Here is a 26,107-nt window from a genome sequence, read left to right on the forward strand (position 1 = left end):
AATAATTTGAGACAAACACCCACCATTAATTTGGGCACCCGAGTCCTCCCTTGATACCCATTCCTCACTTCCCCGACAACCATTTTGCATCTTGGCCCCATTCTTCCTCTCGGCAACTTCTCACCATTAACCTCATCATCTCTAGCAGATGCATCTCGGTAGCTCTCTCTCTCTCTCTCATTTGAAAAGTCCACAACAAGGATTGATCTGGGCACCCATTCCCATCTCCCAATAGCGACAACGACAAGCACTAGCTCTCGGTGTTGGCGTATTGCTACTCTTCCAGTATCCCAACAATCTCCAGCAAAAGAGCCAGAGAGTGAGACTTATCACTAATTATTAAAACAAGTAACTTGATCATGCACTTATAACATTTTTAATCTGAAAGTGAGAGAGCCAGACTTGTCACTCATTGAGAAAAAGGACATTTTCCCTTTTTTTATTTTATTATAATTTGGTTGGCAATAATAAAATTATTGGGAGGCAATAAGAATATTACTAGGGGAAATAAAATGTTTATTAGGGCAATAATAAGATTATTTATTTGGATAAACCTACTAAAACATTCAAAATTAAAAACATCTTCATTTTTCACTAATTATTGATCCCCAATGAACTTGTTATTTGGGGAGGGGGGGGGCAATAATATGGTTACTGGATATTATTAGGGGGCAATAAATTCAGATGCCGGAATCCGGTCACCAGTCCAATATTCGGACTCCGGTGAATCTGACCACCAGTGGTTGTATTCCCGTCATCGGTCGCCGGAGTCCGCGATCGGTCACTGGTCATGGGAGTCTGGCAAGGTCTTCGATGACTTCTCTCTCTAAGTGACAAAGAAGGAGAGGGCAAAAATGTCTCAAAAATAAATAAAAAGGAATTAAAAAAAATAATTAATTGGGTATTAGGAAAATGATCTCTTAGAGTGTTTGGGTAAATGGGCAATCTCTTAGAATGTTTGGGTAAGTGAGCAATTTTTATCCTAAAATTGTGTAAATGATCATTATCCCATATTTTTATGTTTAAAGGGAGAATTTCATGGTCATTTAATTATGACTCATTCGACACTTTGATCACTTAAGTTTCAAATATATCACTTTGGTTACTCAAGTATTACACTGTCATTCACAAAAGTCACCCAAGGGGCATTTTTTCTTACAACAAAGTGACTTTTGTGAATGACAGTGTAATAGTTGAGTGACCAAAGTAATATATTTGAAACTTGAGTGACCAAAGTGTCGAATGAGTCATAGTTGAGTGATCAAAATATCGAATGAGTCATAATTGAATAACCAAAGTGACTATTTTCCCATGTTTAAAATTCTCACACCCACATTGGAGTTGGGTATACTTTCAGACAAAAAACAAAGTTAGGTTAGCTAGACCCTGAGTTAGGTATGGTTACAGACAAAATTAACGATATCTTATTAACGTTGCAAAGAAAACACCAGCTCCTCCGCCAGCAAGTGGGCTGGATCCCGCGTCCTCCGCCAGCAAGAGACGCACTATGAGGCTGTCTGAAGTCTCCATTCTCATTTGGAGACTTGCGACAATTATGTAGTGGGTCATATAATAATACATACAATTTTGAAGATGAGAATTAATTTTGACCCAACAACCCTCATGTGGAGACTTGTGACAATTATGTAGTGGGTCATAGACGGTGAGAATTAATTAAATAATTCACAAAGGCTTCCAATTATTAAAGAGGAATATTCAGAAGCTCATGATCTGTTGAACAAATAATTGAGGCACGCTCATTGGCTCCAGTAGTCCCCTAGCTTTATCTAACTTCGACACTATATACTTGGTAGAACTTATCCAAAAATTTCATATTCGATCATCTCCTCTTTTTCTCTTCCAATTATAATCAAGTTCTAACACGAAAAATGGCTGAGGCACTCATCTCTGTACTTCTGGAGCAATTGGCTTCAGTAGTATATCAACACACAAATGAAGTGGTGAAACTGGTTTTGAATGCTGACAAAGATGTTAAAAGTTTCAGCAGCAACCTCAAAGCTATCCAGGCTGTGCTTGAGGATGCAGAGAAGAAGCAAGTGACGGAGGTCAGCGTAGGCGACTGGTTGGAGAAGCTGAAAGATGTATCGTACGAGATGGACGACGTGCTAGACGAGTGGAACACTGAACTTCTCAGACAACAAGTGGAGGAGAAGCAAGTGGTAGAAGGAGATAATGCTCTTGTTACCAAGAAGAAGGTATGTTTCCCCATGCCCTCTGGTTGCTTTTGTTTTGGCCAAGTCAATAAGGCCATTCATCATCATAACATTGCTAGAAGGATAAAGGAACTGAATGAGAAGTTAACTTTGATTGCTGCTGAAAAAGCCATGTATGGCTTTCATCAATCCACAATAGGTGGCCATGATGACCAACAGCTTATTCAACGGCAGATAACTTCATCTTTGGTCGATATATCTACGATATTCGGCCGAGAAGAAGAAAAAGAGTATTTGTTGAGCAACTTGTTAAGAGAGAGTAACCAGGATGGGGGGAGTAGCCAAGAAGGCAAGCGGTTCCTTGTCATCCCTATTGTAGGGATGGGAGGGATGGGGAAAACCACTCTTGCCCAATTAGCCTATAACAATGAAAATGTTACAGCTCATTTTGATAAGAAAGTTTGGGTTTGTGTCTCGGATCCTTTTGATGAGATTAAGATTGCTAAAGCGATCATTGAAAATCTAGATGGAACCCAAAGCAGTTTGAATGAGTTGGAAATTTTATTGCAGCATATCAAGACACGTGTTGAGAATAAGAAGTTACTCATGGTTCTAGATGATGTGTGGACGGAAGAACATAAAAAGTGGGAAAATTTGAAACTACAAGTGATAATGCAACGTTGTGCTAAGGGCAGTAAAATACTGGTGACCACACGAAAAGAAGGGGTTGCTAAAATGATGAGAGCAACCAGCAGCATGATCCATTTGGACAAGTTGAATGATACGGATTGTCTAGCATTGTTCAATAGCTTTGCATTTTTGGATAGGGAAGAAGATGAGGCTAATGGGTTTGGAGCTATTGGTGAGGAAATTGTGAAAAAGTGTAAAGGTTTGCCTCTTGCTGCAAAGACTTTAGGTAGTCTAGTGTGGTATAAGAAAACAAGAGAGGAATGGCGGGATGTTCTGAATAGTAAGATATGGGAACTAGAAGAAGTTGAGGAACAAGTTTTCCGACCATTGTTACTAAGTTATTATGATTTGGTTCCTGCAGTCAAAAGGTGTCTTTTGTATTGTGCAATATTTCCCAAAGATTATGACTTCCAAAAAGATGATTTGATTGAGCTTTGGATGTCACAAGATTATCTTAATTCAAAGGGAAAAAAAGAAAAGAGAAGAATAGGTCAAAATTATTTTGAGAGTCTAGCAATGCGGTCTTTCTTTCAAGATTTTATAAAAGATATCATGGGAAATATTAGAGGGTGCAAAATGCATGATATAGTGCATGACTTTGTGCAGTTTCTTACCCAAAAGGAATGCACTATTATAGAAGCAGTCAAGGGTGCTAATCAAAGAGTGGAGCTACCAGGTGATTATAAGGTTCGTCATTTGACTTTAACAAGTTTACCCGAAGGTCCACTTTCATTTCCTACTTCATTTGACAAGTGCAAAAATATGCGAACCCTCACACTCCTTGATTCAAGCATTACAGCCATAAGCCCGGGTTCAATTATGCAAATGAAATGCCTCAGGACATTGAATGTGAGTCGTAGCGAGCTCAATGAAGTTCCTAAAGAGATTGGTGAATTGATTCATTTGAGATATATGGATTTGTCTTGGAGTCGTAATTTGAAAGAATTACCGGATGCTGTGTGTGATTTATACAATCTACAAACTCTGGACGTTTCGTGGTGTGGTAAACTAGAGAAATTACCCAAGGCAATGGAAAAGTTGATTAACTTGAAGCATCTATATGTTGGGGGTTGTATTGAGCTGAGGTACTTACCGAAAGGGATTGGGAGTCTGAAGAGTCTGCAAGTACTGGACTACTTTTATGCATGTGAGGGTGATGATGAAGCATTGAAATTAGGAGATCTCGGAATCATGGCCCAGCTTCAGGGGAGCCTTTCTATAATATATTTGGGGAAAAATGATGCGAATGAGATTGAGAAGATTGAGAAAGCACAGTTGGGGAATAAGGAGCACCTCTCTCATTTGGGAGTATGGTTCCAGGAAGGAGATGAAGAGCAGAGAAAAGGCGATGCAGAAATAGTGAAAGCATTGCAACCACATCACAATTTGGAATCTCTTTCTATTGGGTGTTGCCAAATTGGCACCACCGAGTCTCTCTATTGGATCAAGTCTCTACACAATTTGAGAGAACTTCGTCTCTATGACTGGCGATTTTGTGAACTTTTGCCTCCTCTTGGAAAATTGCCATCGCTTGAAATTCTGGAGATAGAGGGGATGAAGAAAGTGAAAACGGTGGGAGTTGTATTTCTGAGAATAGAAGAAGAAGAAGAAGAAGAACAAGTCTCAGGAATTCTATTCCCCAAATTGAAACAACTTACTTTCAGATCGATGTACAACTGGGAAGAGTGGGCCTTTCTTTCTGAAATCACAATAATATTAATGCCACGCCTTTCTGAGTTGCAAATTGATGGGTGCCCAAAGCTAAAAGCACTGCCAGAGTTCCTGTACAAGATAACAGCACTGCGTACTTTGGAGATCTGGGCTTGTCCAATTCTGGAAGGAGAATACGAAAAAGACGTGGGGAAGGAGTGGCACAACATTTCTCACATCCCAAACCTCACAATCCAATCTGGAAGGAAGGTATCGATCACCAGATGCAAATTCTGAATGAATCCTTACAATATTTACTATGAAATTAGAAGAATCTTTATATTTACTACTCTAACTTCCATTAGGTCCGATATTCATGTTATTGGGTTAGCAATACTCTGCATCATGTGCAATAAGAATACCAATGTTTAGTCATTTGCCATCGTACTGCAATCCGATGTTTACCGACGTTGGTTGCTAATTTGTTGAACTGTCATAAGATTTCATTCCTGGTGGAGAAATGAATAAGATTTGACAAAAACATTCTATGCAGAAGAGACTATAACACCGTCATACATTATACGGGAAATTTGGTATCCATTTGAATGATTGAAGTGCCCCTCACCTAAACTAGGTAACTTTTATCAGCATCTTAAGTAATCCTATGTATCCTTTAAACTTTACAGGCTTCAATTTACACAGCGTCTAGTTGTCAAAGAATCTAATTTTACTAGGTGTGATGTCTAATTTCCATAGCATCGGTGTCCTGTCTTAGGCTGAAGCTTTTGTGGAATGGACGCTGACTGGGATTTGACTAGTAATTGGGGTTTGGAAGCTTTTTCTGCAATCTGTCATTTAACAATAGGCAGCAGGGAGCTCGGTAATTGGCGTTTCTGCAAATGAACCGTTCAAATGCTGCCACCTCAATCATTGAAGGCTACTTGAAGGTAAAATATATGATCCAGATATAAAGGAATCTGTTGTGTTAAGCTACACCCGAACATAGACTGGCACTTTGATCGAACTACAATGCCTAGAATTGCAAACCGTTCGACCTCACCATCGTTGAAGGTAATACCATAATACCCTAGACAATCATTGTGTTGAAGACTTGAACTACACCTGCTTATATTGCAAATATACCTATCTGAACTGCTGCTTTAAATTCTTTGTTAATTGATTGCTGGGGACCTAGGGTGTTAATTGTTAGTAATCCTTATTCTGCTTTCTCTTTTCATCAGATCAAATTTTTAATGCTTTTGTTATTTTAATGTCTATTTCTTACTGGTCATTTATATCGTTTTACTACTCATGAATACAAAGATATATAAATCCGGGGTATCATACTTGGGTTTCACATATATACTTTGTGCATCACAAGACTTTTGATTATGTTGTCTTTGTTCTGTTTTACTGAAATGTGCCGCTTACTGAACAGAGATATGAAATAATGGGGAATGAACAAGAAATGATTGGCATGTGCGAAAAGGCTGAATGCCAAAGTGTTCAATATGGATGAAAGAATTATGGTCTTTGTTCATGTGTGATCAACTTTCTATTACTTCGATAGCTAAAAGCTATACAATCTTATAATAGCTATAAACATATTTTGAACTGTTGCACGTGTTCAGAAGGCAGAGTGTTGATGATAAAGTTCAGAGATGAGGACATATGACATATTATTATGCTCTGTCTCAACTTGTTGAATGAGAGCTGGACTTCAATGCAGCCTTTTATTTACTTAAACTAGTATATGATATGCATCTATCAAACATTTTTTACATTTATTTTAGTAGGAGTGATTCTTGTATTTTGTATTTGAGGCTCATTTCTGCTGTAATTGAGATACTGAGGTTGTAGGCTTTATGCAGAGTAAAAGCAGATTGCTTGTGGCTCATAGTGACATGTTGGAGTGGAATGATAAGCTTTTCAAGGGATTACTAATTTGTAAGTCCCTTATTCTTATATTCTGATTTCTGCTGGGAACGATTATGGATTCTTAAATGGTTGATTAATTCTTGGAACTCCAATGAAACCTAAGTCTTGATATATGAATTTGATAATCAAACGGATTTAACAATCTGTCTGGAAATTTATTTCAACAGCTTGAGAGTATATTAAAGTCCTATATGTGTATTCTCCAAACGCCATTATACTAATGTTCTTATTTCAAATTGGAGAAAAGTTGTAATAAGATATATAGACTCAGCCCTCAATGCAAGACCACCCCACAGGGACCCGGTTCTGACTAAAAGTTTCTGAAGACTCCTGTCTAAAGACTTAGAGAGTTCCATGCTAATTACATATAAGAATTTGAGTACTGAAATCTGTTGGTTTTATTTTATATAGGAAGCCTTGAACTTACAGTACAAGTGTACAACCAAGGTTACAGTAAAACCATGCTATTCATGATTCCCTTGAATTATTGTAGTGGCAGATGGGGTTCCTATCTTTTGGGTTGGAAATTACCATATATTAATTGAAGAGGAATTTCTTGCAAGTAAAAACTTGTGTGCTTCCTGAGTCAATGCATGTGGAAAATGTCATCTATATTTTTCTTTAGGGTTGAAAAAGTCCTATATATTACAATGTGAAACTAGTCCTGACCTCCTTCTAGACTCTGGTGGTGGTGGTGGTTGTATCTCTCACTTTATGCAGTGTCTCTGCATAGAATCCAATGCTCTAATTCCATTAGTAGTCTTCTTTTTTTTTTTTTTTCAAGGTTAAGTTAATTAATTTGTAAATTACCTGCTCTTTGGTTGTTAGAACATGGGCTTTAGCTCAGCAGTTTAAACAGCCAATCCTCACCGTGTGATTCAATTCTCCAATGCGGAAATTCGGTATATAGCAGTGTATTACGCAGCTAAACCTTAATCCTAGTCTCTCTCATCCATAGTTTTCCATGGTACAAGGTAAATATATATATATATATATATATATATATTGTTTCATGGAACTCCATTGTGTTAAGCCACATGCCTATATACTCTGACCTTGATCAAACTCACTAAATCAGTGGCTTAAAGATTGCATATATGTTTTAGCTACATATTGATGTTTTAAAGTTTAGTGTCCAAAGCTTGATAACTGCATGTATACTACTATAAAATTTAAAGACAGAAAATCAAGTGAAGGTAAAAGGTGGTTCAGTAATTGGAGCTGCAAGATTATGTATGTATAGTGACTTGTTTCATTCCTTGTACAGTAATTCATGTCTCGTGTGTCTCAAATTCTTTTAGCAACAATTTTCTTTTGCTTATGTTACTTTTTCCATCATTTTGATCCCCTAATGACTTCTTTTGTTTCATAGTTCAACCAGATACAAAGTTTCATTAGTAACTTAACATATTATATATCCTTATGCGAGAAGAAAAAGAAAATTTTGACCATAAACTGTTACAGCTAATTGATATCGAAACTGTTTGTTGTTCTCAGCAAAGGTAGCAAAGGTCGTGACTGGAATAACTAGTGAAGTAGGAGTTCATCCAATCTGATGTGCTTATGCAATGTGTCAGGGGTATGGAGGTATGGACTATTCTTCAGTAGCTTAAATGTTTCAAAAGTATACACCAACGTTATCTTATATAATAATGTTTGAAGTCAGAACAATTGCACACTAAAATGTCACATTGTTTTACTAAAGGAAAGGAAAAGCTATACATATAACCTAGTTGAAGGGCACTCATTGAGTGAACTGCTTGCTAATTCACAAAATTTATATCTCATGATTTCAATTTATTAGCATCTTGGATACAAGAGTTGGTTGTTAATTTGTTGAACTACCTAAATATTTAACTCCAGGTGGAGAAATGAATCTGACTTTGATGAACACATTCTATGCAGGATAGACTATGTATCATGCGGACTTTCACCATGAAGGAAATTTGGTATGCATTTGACCGATTGAAGTGGCCCTTAACTCAATATGTTTTCATCATCTTAAGCAATCCAATGTACGTAATACTTAAAAGGCTTGAAATTATGCAGTTTCTAGTTCTGAAATTAAATTGACTAGGGTTGACATCTAATTTCTAGGGCAAGGGTTTTCGTGTCTTAGGCGGAAATTTTTTGTGAAATAGAAGTTAATGTTGACTGGGATTTGATTGGTGATAGGAGCATAAAATGTGACGTTTATAATGTTTAAACCCTATATTTTGCTAAGTTGTTTCCTTTATCTTAATCAATTTAACTTACTTAGTGTTTTTACAGGTAAAATGGAAATCTACTCATACTAGGAGACCTGTGGAAGACATGTGGAACCATCTAAGAAGTCTCAAGAAGATCATTACCGAATTGAACACAAATTGTGCTTTAAAAATCAAATCCATTACAGATTCGGAAAACTGCCACTGCAGATCAGTCAACTTCAACGGAGTGTCAAAAATCGTTCAGAGCTCAGAAAATTATGATCTTTATATGGTTAGAAAGCTACGGATGTCTAGTTTCTAGAACTTTTTACAGCTCGTCGATATCTATTTTCTAGAAGAAGTTATGACCGTTTTAGTGCACTGAGGTCAAGTCTGCCGGAAATCTGTTTTGTGTCAAAGGAGTTCTAACTCAATTTTGTTTCTTCATCATCTATCTTAGTTTGTTTTCAAACGTGAGTACCATTTGGACAGAACATTTAGACTGTTATAGTATAAATATATTATAGTATAAATATATATATCTTGTAATAGGTACTTGAGTGTATAGATAAGTACTTGAGTGTGTAAATATAGGTATAAAGACTTGTGTGGCATAAAGTATATGGGGAAGCAACAAGCATGGCAGCTTTCATAATTGCAGCAACCAGGTGGAGTTGCAGCTATGATCATTGAAGCCACTATAATGGACTTCTTACCATTACATTCACACTACAATGTATTCCTATAAATACCTTCTTTTGTGAGAATAAATAAAACATCTCTTCCTTCACCCATTTCATCTTCTTTGTCTCTCCATCTCCTCTCCATTTTCCTTTTATTCTCTAGTCTTCTAGTTCTGCATTTTCAAGCAAAGAGGAGAAGAAGAAGAAGCTGTGAGCAATCCTAGCAGCCATCGTTCCACCTTGTGCCGTGATAATGAAGCCTTGCTTTCAAGATTCAAGATCAACGTCTCAAGCTCTCCATCATCCACTCCATTCACGACACAAGGTGGAACGATGGCTACTAGGATTGCTCACAGCTTCTTCTTCTTCTCCTCTTTGCTTGAAAATGCAGAACTAGAAGACTAGAGAATAAAAGGAAAATGGAGAGGAGATGGAGAGACAAAGAAGATGAAATTGGTGAAGGAAGAGATGTTTTATTTATTCTCACAAAAAAGGGTATTTATAGGAATACATTGTAGTGTGAATGTAATGGTAAGAAGTCCATTATAGTGGCTTCAATAATCATAGCTGCAACTCCACCTGGTTGCTGCAATTATGAAAGCTGCCATGCTTGTTGCTTCCCCATATACTTTATGCCACACAAGTCTTTATACCTATATTTACACACTCAAGTACTTATCTATACACTCAAGTACCTATCACAAGATATAGATATTTCTACTATAATATATTTATACTATAACAGTCTAAATGTTCTGTCCAAATGGTACTCAAGTTTGAAAACAACCTAAGATAGATGATGAATAAACAAAATTGAGTTAGAACTCCTTTGACACAAAACAGATTTCCGGCAGACTTAACCTCAGTGCACTAAAACGGTCATAATTTCTTCTAGAAAATAGATATGGACGAGCTGTAAAAATTTCTGGAAACTAGACATCCGTAGCTTTCCAACCATATAAAGATCATAATTTTCTGAGCTCTGAACGATTTTTGACACTCCGTTGAAGTTGACTGATTTGCAGTGGCAGTTTTCCGAATCTGTAATGGATTTGATTTTTAAAGCACAATTTGTGTTCAATTCGGTAATGATCTTCTTGAGACTTCTTAGATGCTTCCACAGGTCTCCTAGTATGAGTAGATCTCCATTTTACCTGTAAAAACACTAACTAAGTTAAATTGATCAAGATAAAGGAAATAACTTAGCAAAATATAGGGTTTAAACATTATAAACGTCACATTTTATGCTCCTATCAATTGGTAAATGGGATTTGGAAGATCTTGTATAATCTGAATCTAAACAATAAACATGGAGCCAGAATCTTGTATAATCTGAGAGATTTATTGGACATCCTCTAGTAGCAAACCCTGCCACCTCACCATCGTCAAAGGTAGTGGTCTAGATCCATTATGTTAAGCTGCACCTGCATATAGCCTGGCCTTGATTGAGAACTATGGCTCTAACGTTGCAAATTTACACACACACACATATAATATTCTTGTTACAGGTTTTTGTTAAAAGTTCAGTGTCCGAAACTTGATAAGTGTTTTACTAGGATACGGGATTTGAAGATGCAAAATCAGTTGAAGTTAAACTGTGGTTCAGTAACTGGAGCTACAGAATTCTGTTGAGTGGTGAGTAGGTTTTGTTCCTTGTAATTGGATACTCAAGATTATGAACAATGAAATTCACAGTCCCTAATTTGCAATCCACACTCCTTTCCTTTTTTCGTTTAAATCCTTACAAAAAGACAATTTAAGGTACTAAAAAATGAAACATGGAGTGTGGATTGTAAAATTTATTTTGCTTCTTTGTATCAATATCATAAGGAACTTTAAGTTCTTTAATTTGAAACTGGTACTGATTTCTAGGGACCTTTGGTGTTAACTGTTATTGATTATTTGATTGTTAATGTCCCCTGCTTTCCCTCTTCATAAGATTAGATATTAAAGCTTTTGTATGCTATACTGAATCACTGATGTCTATTTCTTACTGATCGAAATCAGTGGCCATAAGATTGCAAATATAGCATTGCATATATTTTTACTTAAAGATTCATGTTTAAAGTGTTGTTTCTGAAGCTTGGTAAGTCTATTTATACTAGGATAAGGGATTTGAGGATGCAAAATCAATTGAAGTTAAAAGGTGGTTCCGTAATTGGAGTTGCAGGATTATGTTATTATGGTAAATTGTTTCTTCCTTGTAATTCATGTCTGGTGTGTGTCTCCTATTCTTTTATTAACAGCTTTGTTTTCTCATTTTTACTTTTTCAATCAAGTTCCCATAAAAAAATTTCTCTTGTTTCATATTTTCCACCGGATTTACTCCTTGTGAAGTTTACTCCTTGTGAAGTGAAAAAGAAATTTCACCACAAATTGTTACAGTTAGTTGATATAGAAACTGTTTGTTGGTCTCAGCAAAGGTGGCTACTGAATGAACTTCTGAAGTCCGTGTTCATCCAAGCTGATTTTCTTATGCGGCATGTCGATGGTATGGAGCTATGGACTATTGCTTTTCTTCATGTGCTTATAAATGATTCAAAAAGTATATAAATGTTGCATTAAGTTATGTTTCAAGATAGAAGAATTGTGTCGATACATTAAAATGTCGTATGTTATGAAGAAGATTTGGTGAACTGCTCGCTAATTTACAATGCTTACTATATCTTATACCCCATTTCATCAGCCTCTAGTGTCCTGTCTAAATAAAGATTGCATATTCTAGCCTCTAGCATAATGCATTCGATTTTTGTCCATTGATTTGATGATGATACTGTATCAGGCTTGGGACAGCTAAATGCAGTACTAAGAGCTTGTTGCGATTGGCTCGCCATGGCGTCATGGATTCAAGTACCGGTGCAATTGAACTAAGAAAGAGGATGAATTACAGATCAGGGAGGGGTTTTGCGACTGGTCACCAGCTGAATGCGTGCCAGTTATCTCTTTTAAGTGTTAATCACCATTCCTTCCCAATCTTGACTGGTTTAGGAATCTGAGTTGGCCCAAACTTGTAACAGTTGTAACCCACCACCTATAGGTGTTCGGATGCATTGAAAACATGAGTTTTCCAAGTACTACATTATTATTGGCAAAGCCGAAGTATTACATTAAGAGTGTCAATTATAAGCTGCCCAAAAAATAATGGTAGCAATTATAAGTGTGTGAGACAAAGATTGAGATTCTAGGGCTGGGAAACAAAGGTACTGTGAGAGAATTCTTGGTGGATTTTTTTTATTTTTTTTTATCACAAGTTAATGAAATCTTTCGGAGTATCCCTCCCGAGGATGTAGTCACTAATTTTGCCGAAACCTCATTCTTTTCTTTTTTGAGGGGAATGAATTAACTTCATTGACGTCAAATGTCATCACATTCAGAGATTATAAGGTCCTCCACACTTGGAGGAGATACAGTGAAGAAATTCAAAGAAAAAGAACCATGTTTGGCCTCTTGAGCGAGGGTGTGAGCAACCCTGTTTGCACTACGGTGAACATAACGAACCTGGGCATAAGAAGCAGCCCTCAACAACTCCTCAAGATCATGCACCAAGAAACCCAGCTCAGTCCAGTTCAAGCTAGAGCTCCCAATTGCAGTGACCAAATCTTGGCAATCTGTTTCCACCATCAGGGGAACAAAATGGTGGGCAACTGCCAGCTCGACCCCATACAATAAAGCAAGGAGCTCCCCATGCCTAGCTGAGTTTGAGACCAAGACAGAGTGCCTAAATCCTCCTAGACAAGAGCCACTGAAATCTCGAAAGATCCCACCCACCCCAGTACAACCTGTAACACTATCAAATGTAGCGTCAACATTAAGTTTCACCAAGCCCACAGGAGGCTTCTTCCACAGCTCGCGCCTTACCGGTCTTGGTACCTTTGTTGAAGCATAAGCTACCTTATATTCCTCCCACCAACCTAGAGTAATGGGTACCACTTCAGAGGCAGGTTTAACATCCCCATCCCACACTTTTGCATTCTGATTCCTCCATATAGCCCAAATAACCATCAAAAGCGTAGCAAAAGTAGTGGAAGATTGAGAAAAAGAAGAGACTAACCAATCAATGATACTTGTTGCTTGAGATGAAGATTGAATATGAGCTAATTGAAGAAACAACTCTGTATGGCTGCAATCATGAAGGGCATGAAGGGGGGATTCAATCTCTTCATCACAGAAAGGGCATTGGGTATCTAAATCAATACCGCGTTCACTGAGCCTACTACACGTGGGAAGAGTATTTGAGGCCGCTCTCCATACACAGATCTTAACTTTGCCAGGGACAGGAGCTTGCCGGAGTTGCTTCCAAAGCAAGGCACTAGGATTTGATGGCCCTGGTAGCTCTTCCAAGACTCTGCTCCTTGCCACATGATATGCTGATTTAACGGTGAAGACACCTTTCTTGTCACCACTCCAAATCCAACGATCATTATGAACTCGAGCACTAAGAGGTAGAGCTACAAGTTTCTGAACAATATGTGGAGGAAACAACTCAGTAAGAAGAGAAAAGTTCCACGTACCCGGAGACGATAAGAGATCAGAAACTAGCTGAAACCTCGGAGTATAGAAAGGCTGCAAATTCTCATTCAGTAACCAAGGATCAGTCCAAATACTAGTAGACCTGCCATCCCCAATATGCCGTCGAATACCAGCCCTCAAGATATCCCGACCATGAAGTATGCTACGCCAAGCAAATGAGGGAGACGACCCCAACTCATTCTTGATGTTCTGGTTCCTTTACTTAATTGTGCATCATTTACCCTATCAGATCATTGTTTGCAAGTTGAAAAGGCTTCCCATATATGATATCTGCCACATGCTACCTGCTGGAAGGGTCTCTGGAGTTTTGATTGACCACAACGAAGTCGGATTGATAATCCAACCTAACATATAGTGAAGCCTCCCAGGAGTCAAAAGCAATTAACATTTCACTTGTGGTCATTGTAAGAAACTAAGAAATTGTGATATTCAAAATTTCACCATCCTTTAAAAAAAAATAAAAAATAAAAAATATTCTCCAACATACCTGTTTGAAAAAATCTAATATAACTTGAAAATAAATGTTGACTTCATCACCATGTAATTCAATTGATATTCCTAATATAACAGACAACATTGTCCCATATCCTATCAATGTAATACATTAGAGTGCTAGGAGAAACAAAAGATAATGTCTAAAACACAAAAAAACCAGAATGAACGACCTCTGAAGAAACCCCCTGAAACGTTACAGCTACCTCTTCGAACAACTTTGTGTATGATGATACTAAACAATCCATAGAGGCGTCTCGATATGATGCCTGGAAAGATTATTGAGGCAAACAAATATTTGATATGCCACTCTTTGGTGACTCTAAATATGATCTCGATGCGGAGCCAATCTATGATAAATATGATGATAATTATTATTTGATTATCAGTTTCAAAAATCATATGGAGTTCAGGTTCTTTGAAGCTCTTGATATGGAGAATTCAGACCAGCAAGTGGTCGAATGCAAAAGCCAATTCGTGGCTAATTCTACAAAGACCATGATCTATGACATGGTAGTCAGCGACAAAGCCAATCTATGTTCATCCTCATCTCCAAAGTTGCAATTGAAGATCATGCTTCGCCAACCAACAAGGATACTTGGGGGGCAAGATTACTCCTCCTACGAGCCAAACTTCTTCCAAGTCTTTGACGCGAAGTATCCGTGTTCTTTTCCTGCAAGCTCTCACAAGAAGGGTTTTCATGCTATAAATTTTGATACATCGGAGCTTGAGTGAAGCATAGATGGCCTCCCCCGTGATCTTGTAGAGAGCAAACCGTCATTTACTGAGAGGAAGCTGAACATCAAGATGAGGAGCTGAAGTGATGGAATAGAGACTCAAACTCAAGGAAATTTCTCCTTACTCGGATCTGCTTTGAGGATATTTCTCCTCAAAGAAATATTGGAGAAACATTTTAAAGGTCTTGGGTCCTCATTAAATCAAGCTCAAGGAGAAAGTCAGTGAGTGTTCACGAAGAACATTTTCGCCAAGCTCAAAGAGATTTCTCCTCACTCAGATCTCTCTTGAGAAGATTTCTCCTTACTCAGATCTTCCTTAAAGGAAATAGTCAGAAAATGTTCGCGAAGAAAATTTGTTCGCAAGGAACACTTCTCCGCTACGCCTTGATTTGTGGCTCAGATATTTTTGGAGATTAATTTATTAGCTGGGCCAGTGAGTGGCTCTAGTTGATAATTAATTAATCATTATTACATCTTGAGAATTGCATATGAGGCGGCGGTGAAGAGATGGCATTGCACCTTTCCCTACAACCACAGGGCCAGCATAGTGGCCTGCTATTTTTTAATTAAACATGATTAAAACCCATGCGGTTTTAGATGCTAAAGTTGCAGCAAGTATGGTGGGTTCACTTGGTCACATGTCATGATGTCGATAGCCATGATTTAATCATCCTCTTCAGCATAAGATTCGCGAAGGATTAAATGGCAGCAAACAATTTGCTATTCTGCATCTTATTTCGCCAAGTACTGTAGGCCTTGATCAAACTTGATCTAGCCAGCGCAGCGGCTCCAACACCTACATTTGAGAAAATCAACAGAGAGCCAGCGAACAAAGCAAATACTTGCTGCTATACACATGGCGAAGCTACCACCAAGGAAGAGAAGGATCCTCATTCGTGATCAAAAGTAGTCTCCTTCGCATGGGGGGCATGCTAAAGTTCTGATCTCCTACAACCTGCCCAAGTTTCGCCAATTCACTGCATACCAGACATCAGATACACGAGGGGCTATTCTCATCACTTGAAGCATTTGGCATCCAACAAAGCCTCCCCCTCAAAAGGCTTGTGATCATCAATCATCTGGTTCACACGCTTCTTTTGATCCTCATCAGTTATATCAACCTTACACCAATCATACAGTTCCATGTCATAACATTCATCAATTATGAACTGGGGAACTTCTTGCCCACGGAACAGCCACAAGCCCTTCACCTTGAAAGGAGGATCAGACCCAATCACCAACATCTTCCTAAACGCATATTTACGAGCCAAATCCATCCGCTGCAGAAAACCGCCCACCTTGTTCAAAGTCACAAATGAAACTATATTTTCATTGTTGTATTTGTAATCACAAAACCAAAGGGAGTAACCCTCTGGATCATACATATCCCAGAAGCCTGTAAGATGAAGTGAATGTTACTATAACAAGAGAGAAATCATGAAATTCCTGATTGAATGCTAAGGCAGTTAGAAAACCCAAGTACCAGATAATTGCCATTCAGACGTAGACTTTTACAACATTTAACAATGTGGCATGCTCAATTCTTAATTTCTTAAAGGCATCAAGTTCAAAAGCTGTCACACGGACTCACACCAGTATTAACATATACAAATATAATGCATTACTTGCCTATGAGAAAATGAAGGAAACAAAGCAGCATGCATGGTAAGAGGATGCATATCAAAGAGAGTCCTTCAAAATTGTACTTTCACCCAAATATTTTGGCAAATGCATTAAAGTTCCATTGAAACCCAAGTATAAGTGTATAACTTACAGACACAAAGTATATTCACTATTGCAACAAACATTTATTAGGAATTCTGATTTGGCACTAACCAAAGTTAGGATGTTTAGGAGAAAATATTACAAGTAGTTCCCAAACTTTGAGCTATTCTAAACTTTCATACCTGATGTTTGTAAACTATCACTTTGATACTTGAAATCACTGTCCGATTAGCATTAATACCTGCCGGTTAATAACGGTGTTAAGTAAAATCACTGTCCGATTAGCATTCCAATATAATTTTCACCCCTGATTGGCTAAAAATCCGAAACTGAAACATGAAGTTCAATTGGAAAAATCTGATCTTTGATTTAGCATCTCAATAAAAAATAAACTGCCTCATCCAAAACGAAGATCAACCCAGATGCACTAACTCCATCAAAGCAATAATCCAATAATAGCTCAGAGATAAATCAACAACATAAAACAACAAAAGACCAAATCCAGCTTTGGCGTATCAATTAATGCATATAAAAGATTGCATCAAAATCCAATGTTGAAAAACAAGAGAGGAGGAACAATGCTCAGGCTCCTGCTCCTATACAAGATATCTTGGATGAGGGAAAGATGGCTTTGTGTGGAAAATATCTCATCTTTCTGAGGGGATAAAAGCTTTTACAGGTACTGGAATCCAATTGCAGGTAGCATGCTTTTGTTTTTTTGGTTTTTTTAAATCGCTAATTTCACATCTCTGCAGCTCAGGATGATATGCCACTAACGAAGTAGTTTATCGGATTTACAATAGGTGGACACTCATGGAAGTTATGGAACTCATTACCTTAGTTTATGCAGAACAAGCAAGAGAGCTAAAGAGTATGAGAGAGTATGAGGGAGGGAGGGAGGGAGAGAGAGAGAGAGACAGAGAGAGTATGAGGGAGGGAGGGAGAGGGAGAGGGAGAGAGAGAGAGAGAAAGAGAGAGAGAAACCAAAATACCATTGGAAAAAGAGTACACATGATCGCACGTGATTTGACTTAACAGCGTTAGAGATGGCAGGTATGAATTGTAGTCGAAGATAAGAAATTGAGGTACCAAAGTGATAGTTTATGAAATTGAGGCACCAAAGTGTCAAATGGCCTAAAATTTGGGTACTGTTTGTGACATTTTCTCATCTTTTTTTTGGCTGAAAGAAGTTGGGATGTTGATATAGCATATATAAAAGACCAATTGGAAGCTATAGTTAACTATCTGATGACATTGAAGGTTTCTATTTACTAGTCTAAGGAAGAGTCTGATTCATAACTTGCCAAAAGCACTGGTATGCTTTTATTGAGGGCTGACCAAGAGAAAGGCCATATAGTTTCTGTGGTTTACTTTCTATCTAGGAAAGTCCTATTTCACATCAAAAAGATTGAAACCAAAACAATCCCACAACTCAAGACCCTGACATTCAAACTAGAAGAACACCCTTTGTCATGAACCAATAAACATACAAAATGACCAAATTCCATCTCAAAGGCCACCCAAATAACTGAGCTGAAGAGTATAAACAATACAGGGAACAGTACAGAATGTAATTTGAATATTTAAATGATAACATTGCACAAAAGAGAATGCATGAGGATGCTATATGTTGACTGGAAATGGAAGACCACATGCATACCATAAAGTCATAAAGGTTTGTAATAAATTAAAGACAAGATCTGATTGAATGCATGTTGAGAGAAAATTGCACACAGTGAGCGTAAATGTCACCCAACATAATTTCACTCGTATTCATTTAGTGAATAGAGTTTTTATTATTTGGATTCGACCCATTCAAGACAGAATGTGTCTCTTAATTACAATCCCTTGTTACAGGGAAACACCCTTTGATTCCATTTATGAAGAAACCAATTGACGGGATGTGTGTTTGTTTGTTTTTGCGGCTGCACCCGGATATTTGAATGGGTTGCCTAGTACCCTTGGAGAGGGATCAAGCCACTCGTAGTTCAAGAGTTCCAATGAGTGGATGACTCATTGGAGGGCTTTGATTTTTGGAATTAGAGTAGTGTTTAGGTGAATTTGGTTGAAGTGAACCAGGGATTCAATTTTGTGTTTAGGACGCGGTTGCATCTAGATGAATTTGATTCTAGATTGCCTACATACCCTTTGCGGGATCAAACCACATGTAGTTCCGGTATTTGAGATTTAAATGAGTAGATGACCCATTTATTTTGGATTTGTGTTTGAGAGATTTGAAAGGCTTAGAGCCTTTGAATTTTGTATGATTTGGGAATGATTTGATTTTCTGGTGCTGGGAGAATTTGACTGGAGTTAGTGATTCATTTGGGACTGGCTGAATTTGACTGGTGGAGTCAGAGATTCTGTTTGGAGTTGTGGTTGCATCTAGTGAGTCGCTAGACTGCCTACATATCCTGTAAAGGGATCAAACCACTGTAGTTCATCGTATGACATTTTTTGGTTTTATACCAATTTTTACTCAACGAGTATGTATTTTGAACTTGTCGATAAAACATATTTTGGTGAACACTCGATTTTAGTAGAGTGTCCACTGATTTGAAATGGGCACCCGAATGTGCCGAGCTTCGTAATGGGTCCTGGATTTTGCAATGGGCTTTGTGCAACTTTTTTACTTGTCGATGAATAACTCAGCTGACCCGTATTTCTGAAATAGACCGACTTGGAGTGGGCCTTGCCGAGCTTCAAAACTCGTATACAAGTGATTCGGAAGAGCCCATGAGCTTGCAATGCATAAACTGATTTGGACACCCATTAATACAGCCCCATTGAGCCCAACTCACGTCTTCAAGGTTCTGATCCTAAAAAGAAGACGTCACATCTCCATTGTCGAAGCTTCAGATCCTCTAGGAGACCTCTTTGGTGTAATCATCAGACAGAGATCAATTTCAACAAGATAAGGATTAACTATTTTAATTCGATCTGGAGAGGGAGTCATATCGCTGAAGTCCATATAAATGGGTTGGCTCAAGTGCCTAGATTCCCCATTCGTTCTCTTTCGCATACCAAATCAGGTACCAGTTCACCTTCTTCTTTTTCCCCATAGTTGGAAGTATTTATGCTAATCAATGTTTCTTGTTTTCTTCTCATCAGAGGCCTTGATTTCTTACCCCTGTTCGTGAAACGCATCTATCACAGTTGGTGTCGAACCCAGAACCGGTGAGGACATTCTTTCGACCCAATTGAATTGCTGGGCAGAACACTCTAATTCATGCTTTATTTAAATGATGTCACCGATTTCTTTTCCACCGATGTCCACCGCGACTTAATTGCTTTGTCTGCCAAGATTTGATTATCATGTGCCTCATCTTGAATTAATTCTTTGCATGATTCTCTTTTGATTGATAAGGAAACACGTAGCTAAAATTTGTTAATGTTCAAATGCATGTTTCCAAAGCTTTTGTCTTTAGTTCATGGTTTAATTATGAACATGAATTTGTTGTCTTGAAATGTGCTGATCAGTTTTCCACAAAGAGAAGGGCTCATGGCTGCTAGTTGGTCACCATTTTGTCTTCTTGCAATATCACTTATGCCACCGCTTTATGATTAAGGTGGAAAGTTTGATTAAACAAACCGATATATATATATATATATATATATATATATATATATATTGCTCTGACTTGTAGCAAACGTGTTCAATCACAAGCTTTTGACTTTGACAATGCTATTTGTAATTGTCTGCAGGTTTTTGACATTTCTCCACCGCCAAGCTTCGTAGCTACTTGAGAAGCGACCTCTACTTCTTTAATTAAGTGTAATTGCTTGCTTCTTGATCTTTTTATTTTAGCTTGTTCTGAAAAAGACATGCAGCGTATTCTGAAGCTGCTGCTCTGCTGCAAATAAGTGGAATTTAGCTTCCATTTTCTCTTTGTGTATCCGTGACCATGGAATCAAAAGCAAGGAATTCATTCTTCTTTCTTGCTGATCATGAGATTGTTTTTCCATCTTGCAGACATAATTTTGAAGGAAAGCATTGCAGGCGGTGTTCAAACCATTGCAGCAAACATAATTTTGAAGGAAGACGCTGCAGCTTGACCACATCTTTTCTAGGAGTTAATAAACATTTCTACTACTATCTTGTGCCAAGTAACAGGAAACAGACGACTCCCATCTCTCTTGTATTTTGTGGCTGCAATTTAGTGATCGAGGGTGAGTCGAACCGAGCGCTTTGCAGACTTGTGGCTGGAGGTAGGCACCCTTTTATGGGAGATGTCCACTTCACTTTCAAGGCAGCATTTTGATGATGACTTTGATGCAGGTGGATAACTTGGGGCTGAAACTCTGCACGGGGATCATCTTGGAGCAGCTTCCCCACTATTGTGAACAGAACTTCGCAGATTTATCCTTGGCGTGAACCAACAGCCACCAAGCATTCACCTAACATACTCATTTTTGCCACCCATATGCAGGACGCACCGCGATACAGGCATCAAAAACAAGTATGGTGAACCCCCTTGAACTTGAAGCTTGCTTCCGCCACCTATACGCAGGACGCACCACAGTATAGGCATCGAAAGCAAGTGCAGCATAAAGTGACACCACGGCTGTGAATGAGGGCTTGATGTCGACTTTGTGTCTTGCCGGGAAGCCGTTGGTGAGATTTGTGAGGATGACAGCAATGAGGGACTCTTGGAGAGAGGATAGACCATCAACTTCTTGTTTGGAGTGCTCATAGTCTTACATGATCATCTATTTAGCTTTCTGTAATCATATAATGTAGAACAAAGAGAACACTTGAGTGAAAATGATAATTGACCGCATATAAAAGAAATTACACCCACTGCTCTATGTTTGTAGCTTCTCGTGGTCTCTTCTTAGCCTCGAATTATTCTTCTCTTCTTCCCTTCCTCTTCTTTCTCTGCTCCTGCGTTTTTCCCCTCTGCTCTCTGTCTCTCATTTTTTTTTTTTCTGCTTTCGTTGCCTCTCTGCCCTCTTTTTTTTGTTTTGCTTCTCTCCCCGTCTTTTTCCCCCCTGCTTCAGTTTAAGGCTCTATTTATAGAGCAAACAAACAGATGGGATAGAGATGAGATGACTGCAGTTTGAATTTTGAAATCATTTGTTATTCAAAATCAAACCCAACTTTCATAGCATTTGACTTTAGAAGATATAGTTGATAGCTAGCGCCTTTAAAAATTTGAATTAGATCTTATCATGATCATGAATTCAACTACCAACACCTTGATACGTGTATGAATGAGAAGATATGTCTCATTCTTTGGCATTCAACCATATTGACTCCATATATATATATATATATATATATATATATATATTTTTTTTTTTAAACACAAATGGAGTTTGTTTTGATGCTCACGGGTCACCCACATCCACACAACCATTTATGGAACTTTTAAAAAATTTGATCTCAACAATGCATGAATAAACAAAGTCAATAAGGAATCACCTAGCTTTGACAGCAACCTCACGGAAGTTGGTCTTTGTGTTTGAATAAAGCCTCTTCCATTCATCCAGAATCATCTTGCTAGGAGGCAAAAGATCAAGAGGATTCTTTGCCTAGGGTTTGGGTGCCTCTTCCTCCAGAGCAAAAGATCATCTACTTTTTGCCGGTTCTTTCTTCACTTCTTTCTTGGCCTCTTTCTTTGCAGGTTCCTTAGGCTAGGCTGTGAAGGCTTCTTTGCTGACTGAACAGCTGGAACAGATTCAGCTTGTTTCACCTCACCCAGTATCTTGCGAAAATTAGGCTGATTAACCAATTTCCAAAAGTATCTCTCAACATGAGGAAATTCCGAGGTAAAATTTTTTGTCAACAACCGTTTAAATCCCAGTGTTAAATTACATATCATAATGATATCAGCCAATGTCACAGAGTGCCCAACTAAGTACGTGTTGGAAGCTAGATGAGTGTTCAAAGCAGTTAGTGCTCTCTTCAAGGAAGAAATTGCAGCTTCCTCAGCCTATGTGCCAAAAACAAAAGATGGGTGTGAATTACTTGACAAGTCTATGTACATACAAATTACAATAAATAAAGAACAGAACTAGAGAAACAAAATGTAGCAATTTCCCACCGGACGAAGGTAGACTGCAAAACCGAAAAGCGGTATGAACCAACGCAAAATATTGGCATCAATCTAATGTTGCAAAATCAATCCATTGCTCCACAAGGGCCTGTTAACCGAAAATACAACAGCGTAAAGACATTACTTTTTGCATCGACAGAAGTGCGGATGGCCAAAATTGCAAATCATATCAGGATCCAAATGAAGATGACTGATCATAAATATCTCTAGCATTATGTTTTAAGTGCAATCACAAAAGATGACCTATTTCTACATCCAAAGTCTCGTCACAGTAGATTTTTAACATCAAAATAATCTCACAAACTTGGAATCCAGAAATTCAGACAACAGACACTTAAGGAGACATACAGAGCCCTCATACCACTTACATATTCAATCAAGGAAGAACCATAAAGGGGATTATCGGCCTTCAAAAGAGTAAATGCAGCAAGTGAAAGCATAAAATACAGTTCCAATCTGACAATAAACTCTATATACAACTTCAAAATCCTAACATCGAGCCCTCACCATATCGCGCAATGGCATTGCTCTCAAAAACAGGACTGTCCGGCGTTTCCAACACAGGAACCTAAAACACACCAAAACACCATTTCAGCACCAAAACCACAACACATCATATATAATACACAACTGCCAACACCTGCAAAAGACATAACTCCCACCTTCCCAATGGGGTTCATTTTGAGAAACTGGGGAGTCTTGTTCGACACACCCATCTCGAAATCCTTCACTAGCTCAACATTGACACCGCTGAACTCAGCAGCAATAAGTGCCTTGTAGCCATTCTTATTGGTGTTCCCAGCGTGCAGCACCTAAAAAGTAGATCAAACAATTCATAACTCTCATCTTCAAAACAATAACACATACATAATGCACAGATACATTCACCAACATATAACCCAATCAGTTTTGTATTAGTTTTCAATTCTACAAAAAGCCCAAAACTTTGGAGTCTATTTAGTAATTCCAGCACTGTGGTAGCGCAGCAGTAGAAAAAGCGATAGTGCGAGTTGGAACACGATTGAGGATTTGGGAGGAAATCGCCTGTCCCCAATTTTTCTGTCTCTTTGCCTCAAATATTGACACGTGTTGCATTCACTAATCAGCCTCAACTTTGTTAACTTTTCTTTTTTATTAGAGAAATAATCACTCTGCATATTCCTGCATTCTCATCTTCATCAACACCTTCAGAATATAAGAAACGACCAAATTTATCAATATGAAGTATGGGTGCAAAGAATTTCAACTCCAAGAGTTGATTTAATAGAATATACATATTAGATCCTCAAGATCCTAATAGAATAATACCAATCTCCAGAACTCACCCCCAGCAATTCTCAATTAAGAAACCCAAGAACCAAAGGATTGAAAATTCTACTTTGATCTGAAAGAAGAAAAACAACAATGAAGAACACAGAAGGCAAAAACCCAGGCCGTTTTCGTGGAGGTTTTGCCGTCTCTCTCGTCGAACCGAGTCGGGTCGGGGCCAAATCCCTTGCTTCTCAATCAGATCGCACATGGCGCTGCAATTGGTGAATTTGGAGTGATGGAGTCTAGGGGCCGATCATGAACTTGCACCAGAAACCCAGGCGGATCGGTATTGTGATATTTGCGAAAAGAAAAGCAAAAAAAAAAAAAAAGTGGGAGTTAACGAAGTTAGAGACGTCGAGTTAATAAGACATGTGTCATTATTTTACACAAGAGACAGGTTTGAGACTGGGTTTCTGATACAGGTGATTTCATCCCTGAAGATTTAGATTCGGAGAGAGCATAAAGTAGCGAATCGCAAGAGGGAAGAGAACTAGTAAAACATTGGCTTGAAACAGCCAATCCTCATCGTCTGATTCAATTCTCCCATGCATAAATTAGGATTGGGTGATAGCAATCTACTTCTAAACCCTAATCCTAGTCTGTCAAAACTGTCCCTTAGGGCTGTGTTTGTTTCATGAGACTGGACAGGATTGGACTACCTTATGTAATAAAATTAGACTTATCCCACGTTTAGCACACACAAGGACTCATTTAAATGAGATAAGAGAGTCCTCGCATCAGCTCCGCACCTTCTTACACAGACCCCCCAAAAACCACCGGACTGTGGAAGCAAGGCTTAAACAGCGCAGCCTCGTCTCTCTCGACTCTCTTTCACTCTTCAGCCTTCTTGAACTACTCTTGTCCAGGTTCAATTTCTTTCCTCTCTCATGCTCCTTCTTTTGCTTTGATCATTGTTCATTCTTCCCTTCGACCCCCTCTACCTTCTTCTTCTTCTGTATCTACTGTGATTTGTAAAATTAAAGACTGTGGATTGATTTTCTATTAACAATTGTTCATGGGTTGTAATTATTTTACTGATTGATTAAAGATTTGGTGTCTGGGTAGCTTGATTTGCTAAGAATTGATCAATTTCATGACTAGGTTTTCTGAGCTGCTTTACTATCTCTCACAACGTATGTTTAAAGATGCACGCCACCTGCTTGAGAAAATGCCTAACAGAGATGTTCATGATAGCATTGTTCGTTGGACTTGTTTGGTTACTAAGTACTCGAGATGCGGTTGGGTCGATGAGGCTCGGGTGTTGTTTGATATCATGCCAGAGAGAAATATGGTAACTTATAATGCTATGTTGTCCGGGTATGTGCAGTCAGGGAGGTTGAGTGAGGGTTGTCAGTTTTTTGATGAGATGCCGTAGAGGAATGTGGAGTCGTGGACTTCGATGCTGTGTGGGTTAGCTTGTGAGGGGAGGATTGAGGAGGCGAGGCGGTTGTTTGAGGAAATGCCAGAGAGGAATGTTGTTTCTTGGAATTCTATGATTGCTGGGTTGGTTAAGAATGGAGACTTGGAGGGAGCACGGGAGGTTTTTGACTGGATGCGGATGAAGAATGTTGTTTCTTGTAATGCTATGATTGGTGGGTATGCGGATTGCGAAGCATTGTAGAATGGATGAGGTGAGAGCTTTATTTGATGGGATGCTGGATAGGAATGTGATTACTTGGACTAGCATGATATCTGGTTATTGTAGGTCTGGCAATGTGGATGAAGGGCCAGTATGCTTTGTTTAGGAAAATGCGTAAGAGGAACGTTGTTTCTTGGACAGCCATGATTGGTGGCTTTGCTTGGAATGGATTTTATAGAGAAGCTCTATTGTTATTCCTTGAATGGAATGGGAACTATGAAACAAGACCAAATGGAGAGACGTTCATATCGCTTGTATATGCTTGTGCTGGTATTTGGTTTCCTCATCTT

The 26,107-nt window shown here is 38.4% G+C and overlaps 2 protein-coding genes and 1 pseudogene across 33 annotated transcripts; 1 reads left to right on the forward strand and 2 right to left on the reverse strand.

The window, feature by feature from the left end:
* Positions 1-1,746: 1,746 nt before the first annotated feature.
* On the forward strand, positions 1,747-12,475 carry LOC112176895 (disease resistance protein RGA2). Of its 32 annotated transcripts, none has more exons than XM_040510685.1 (10): positions 1,747-4,784; positions 5,068-5,148; positions 5,271-5,585; positions 6,386-6,461; positions 7,950-8,039; positions 8,358-8,467; positions 8,724-10,959; positions 11,430-11,509; positions 11,743-11,815; positions 12,107-12,475. In XM_040510685.1, exons 1-2 carry the CDS (start codon positions 1,890-1,892, stop codon positions 5,077-5,079), a joined length of 2,907 nt encoding a protein of 968 aa, XP_040366619.1. In that variant the 5' UTR covers positions 1,747-1,889; the 3' UTR covers positions 5,080-5,148; positions 5,271-5,585; positions 6,386-6,461; positions 7,950-8,039; positions 8,358-8,467; positions 8,724-10,959; positions 11,430-11,509; positions 11,743-11,815; positions 12,107-12,475. The 32 variants fall into 32 exon arrangements, 30 of the variants coding, with proteins under 30 accessions (XP_040366619.1, XP_040366618.1, XP_040366621.1 ...); XM_040510684.1 differs by having other exon boundaries at positions 5,290-5,585; XM_040510687.1 differs by having other exon boundaries at positions 5,071-5,148.
* Positions 12,476-16,099: 3,624 nt separating this feature from the next.
* On the reverse strand, positions 16,100-16,468 carry LOC121048859 (elongation factor 1-gamma-like). The gene has a single exon (XM_040511500.1). It carries the CDS (start codon positions 16,466-16,468, stop codon positions 16,100-16,102), a length of 369 nt encoding a protein of 122 aa, XP_040367434.1.
* A 3,063-nt stretch (positions 16,469-19,531) lies between these two features.
* Positions 19,532-24,143, reverse strand: LOC112178156 (annotated as a pseudogene).
* Between the last annotated feature and the right edge of the window lie 1,964 nt (positions 24,144-26,107).

This window comes from Rosa chinensis, chromosome 7 (genome assembly GCF_002994745.2).
Source record: "Rosa chinensis cultivar Old Blush chromosome 7, RchiOBHm-V2, whole genome shotgun sequence".
Classification (NCBI taxonomy): domain Eukaryota; kingdom Viridiplantae; phylum Streptophyta; class Magnoliopsida; order Rosales; family Rosaceae; genus Rosa; species Rosa chinensis.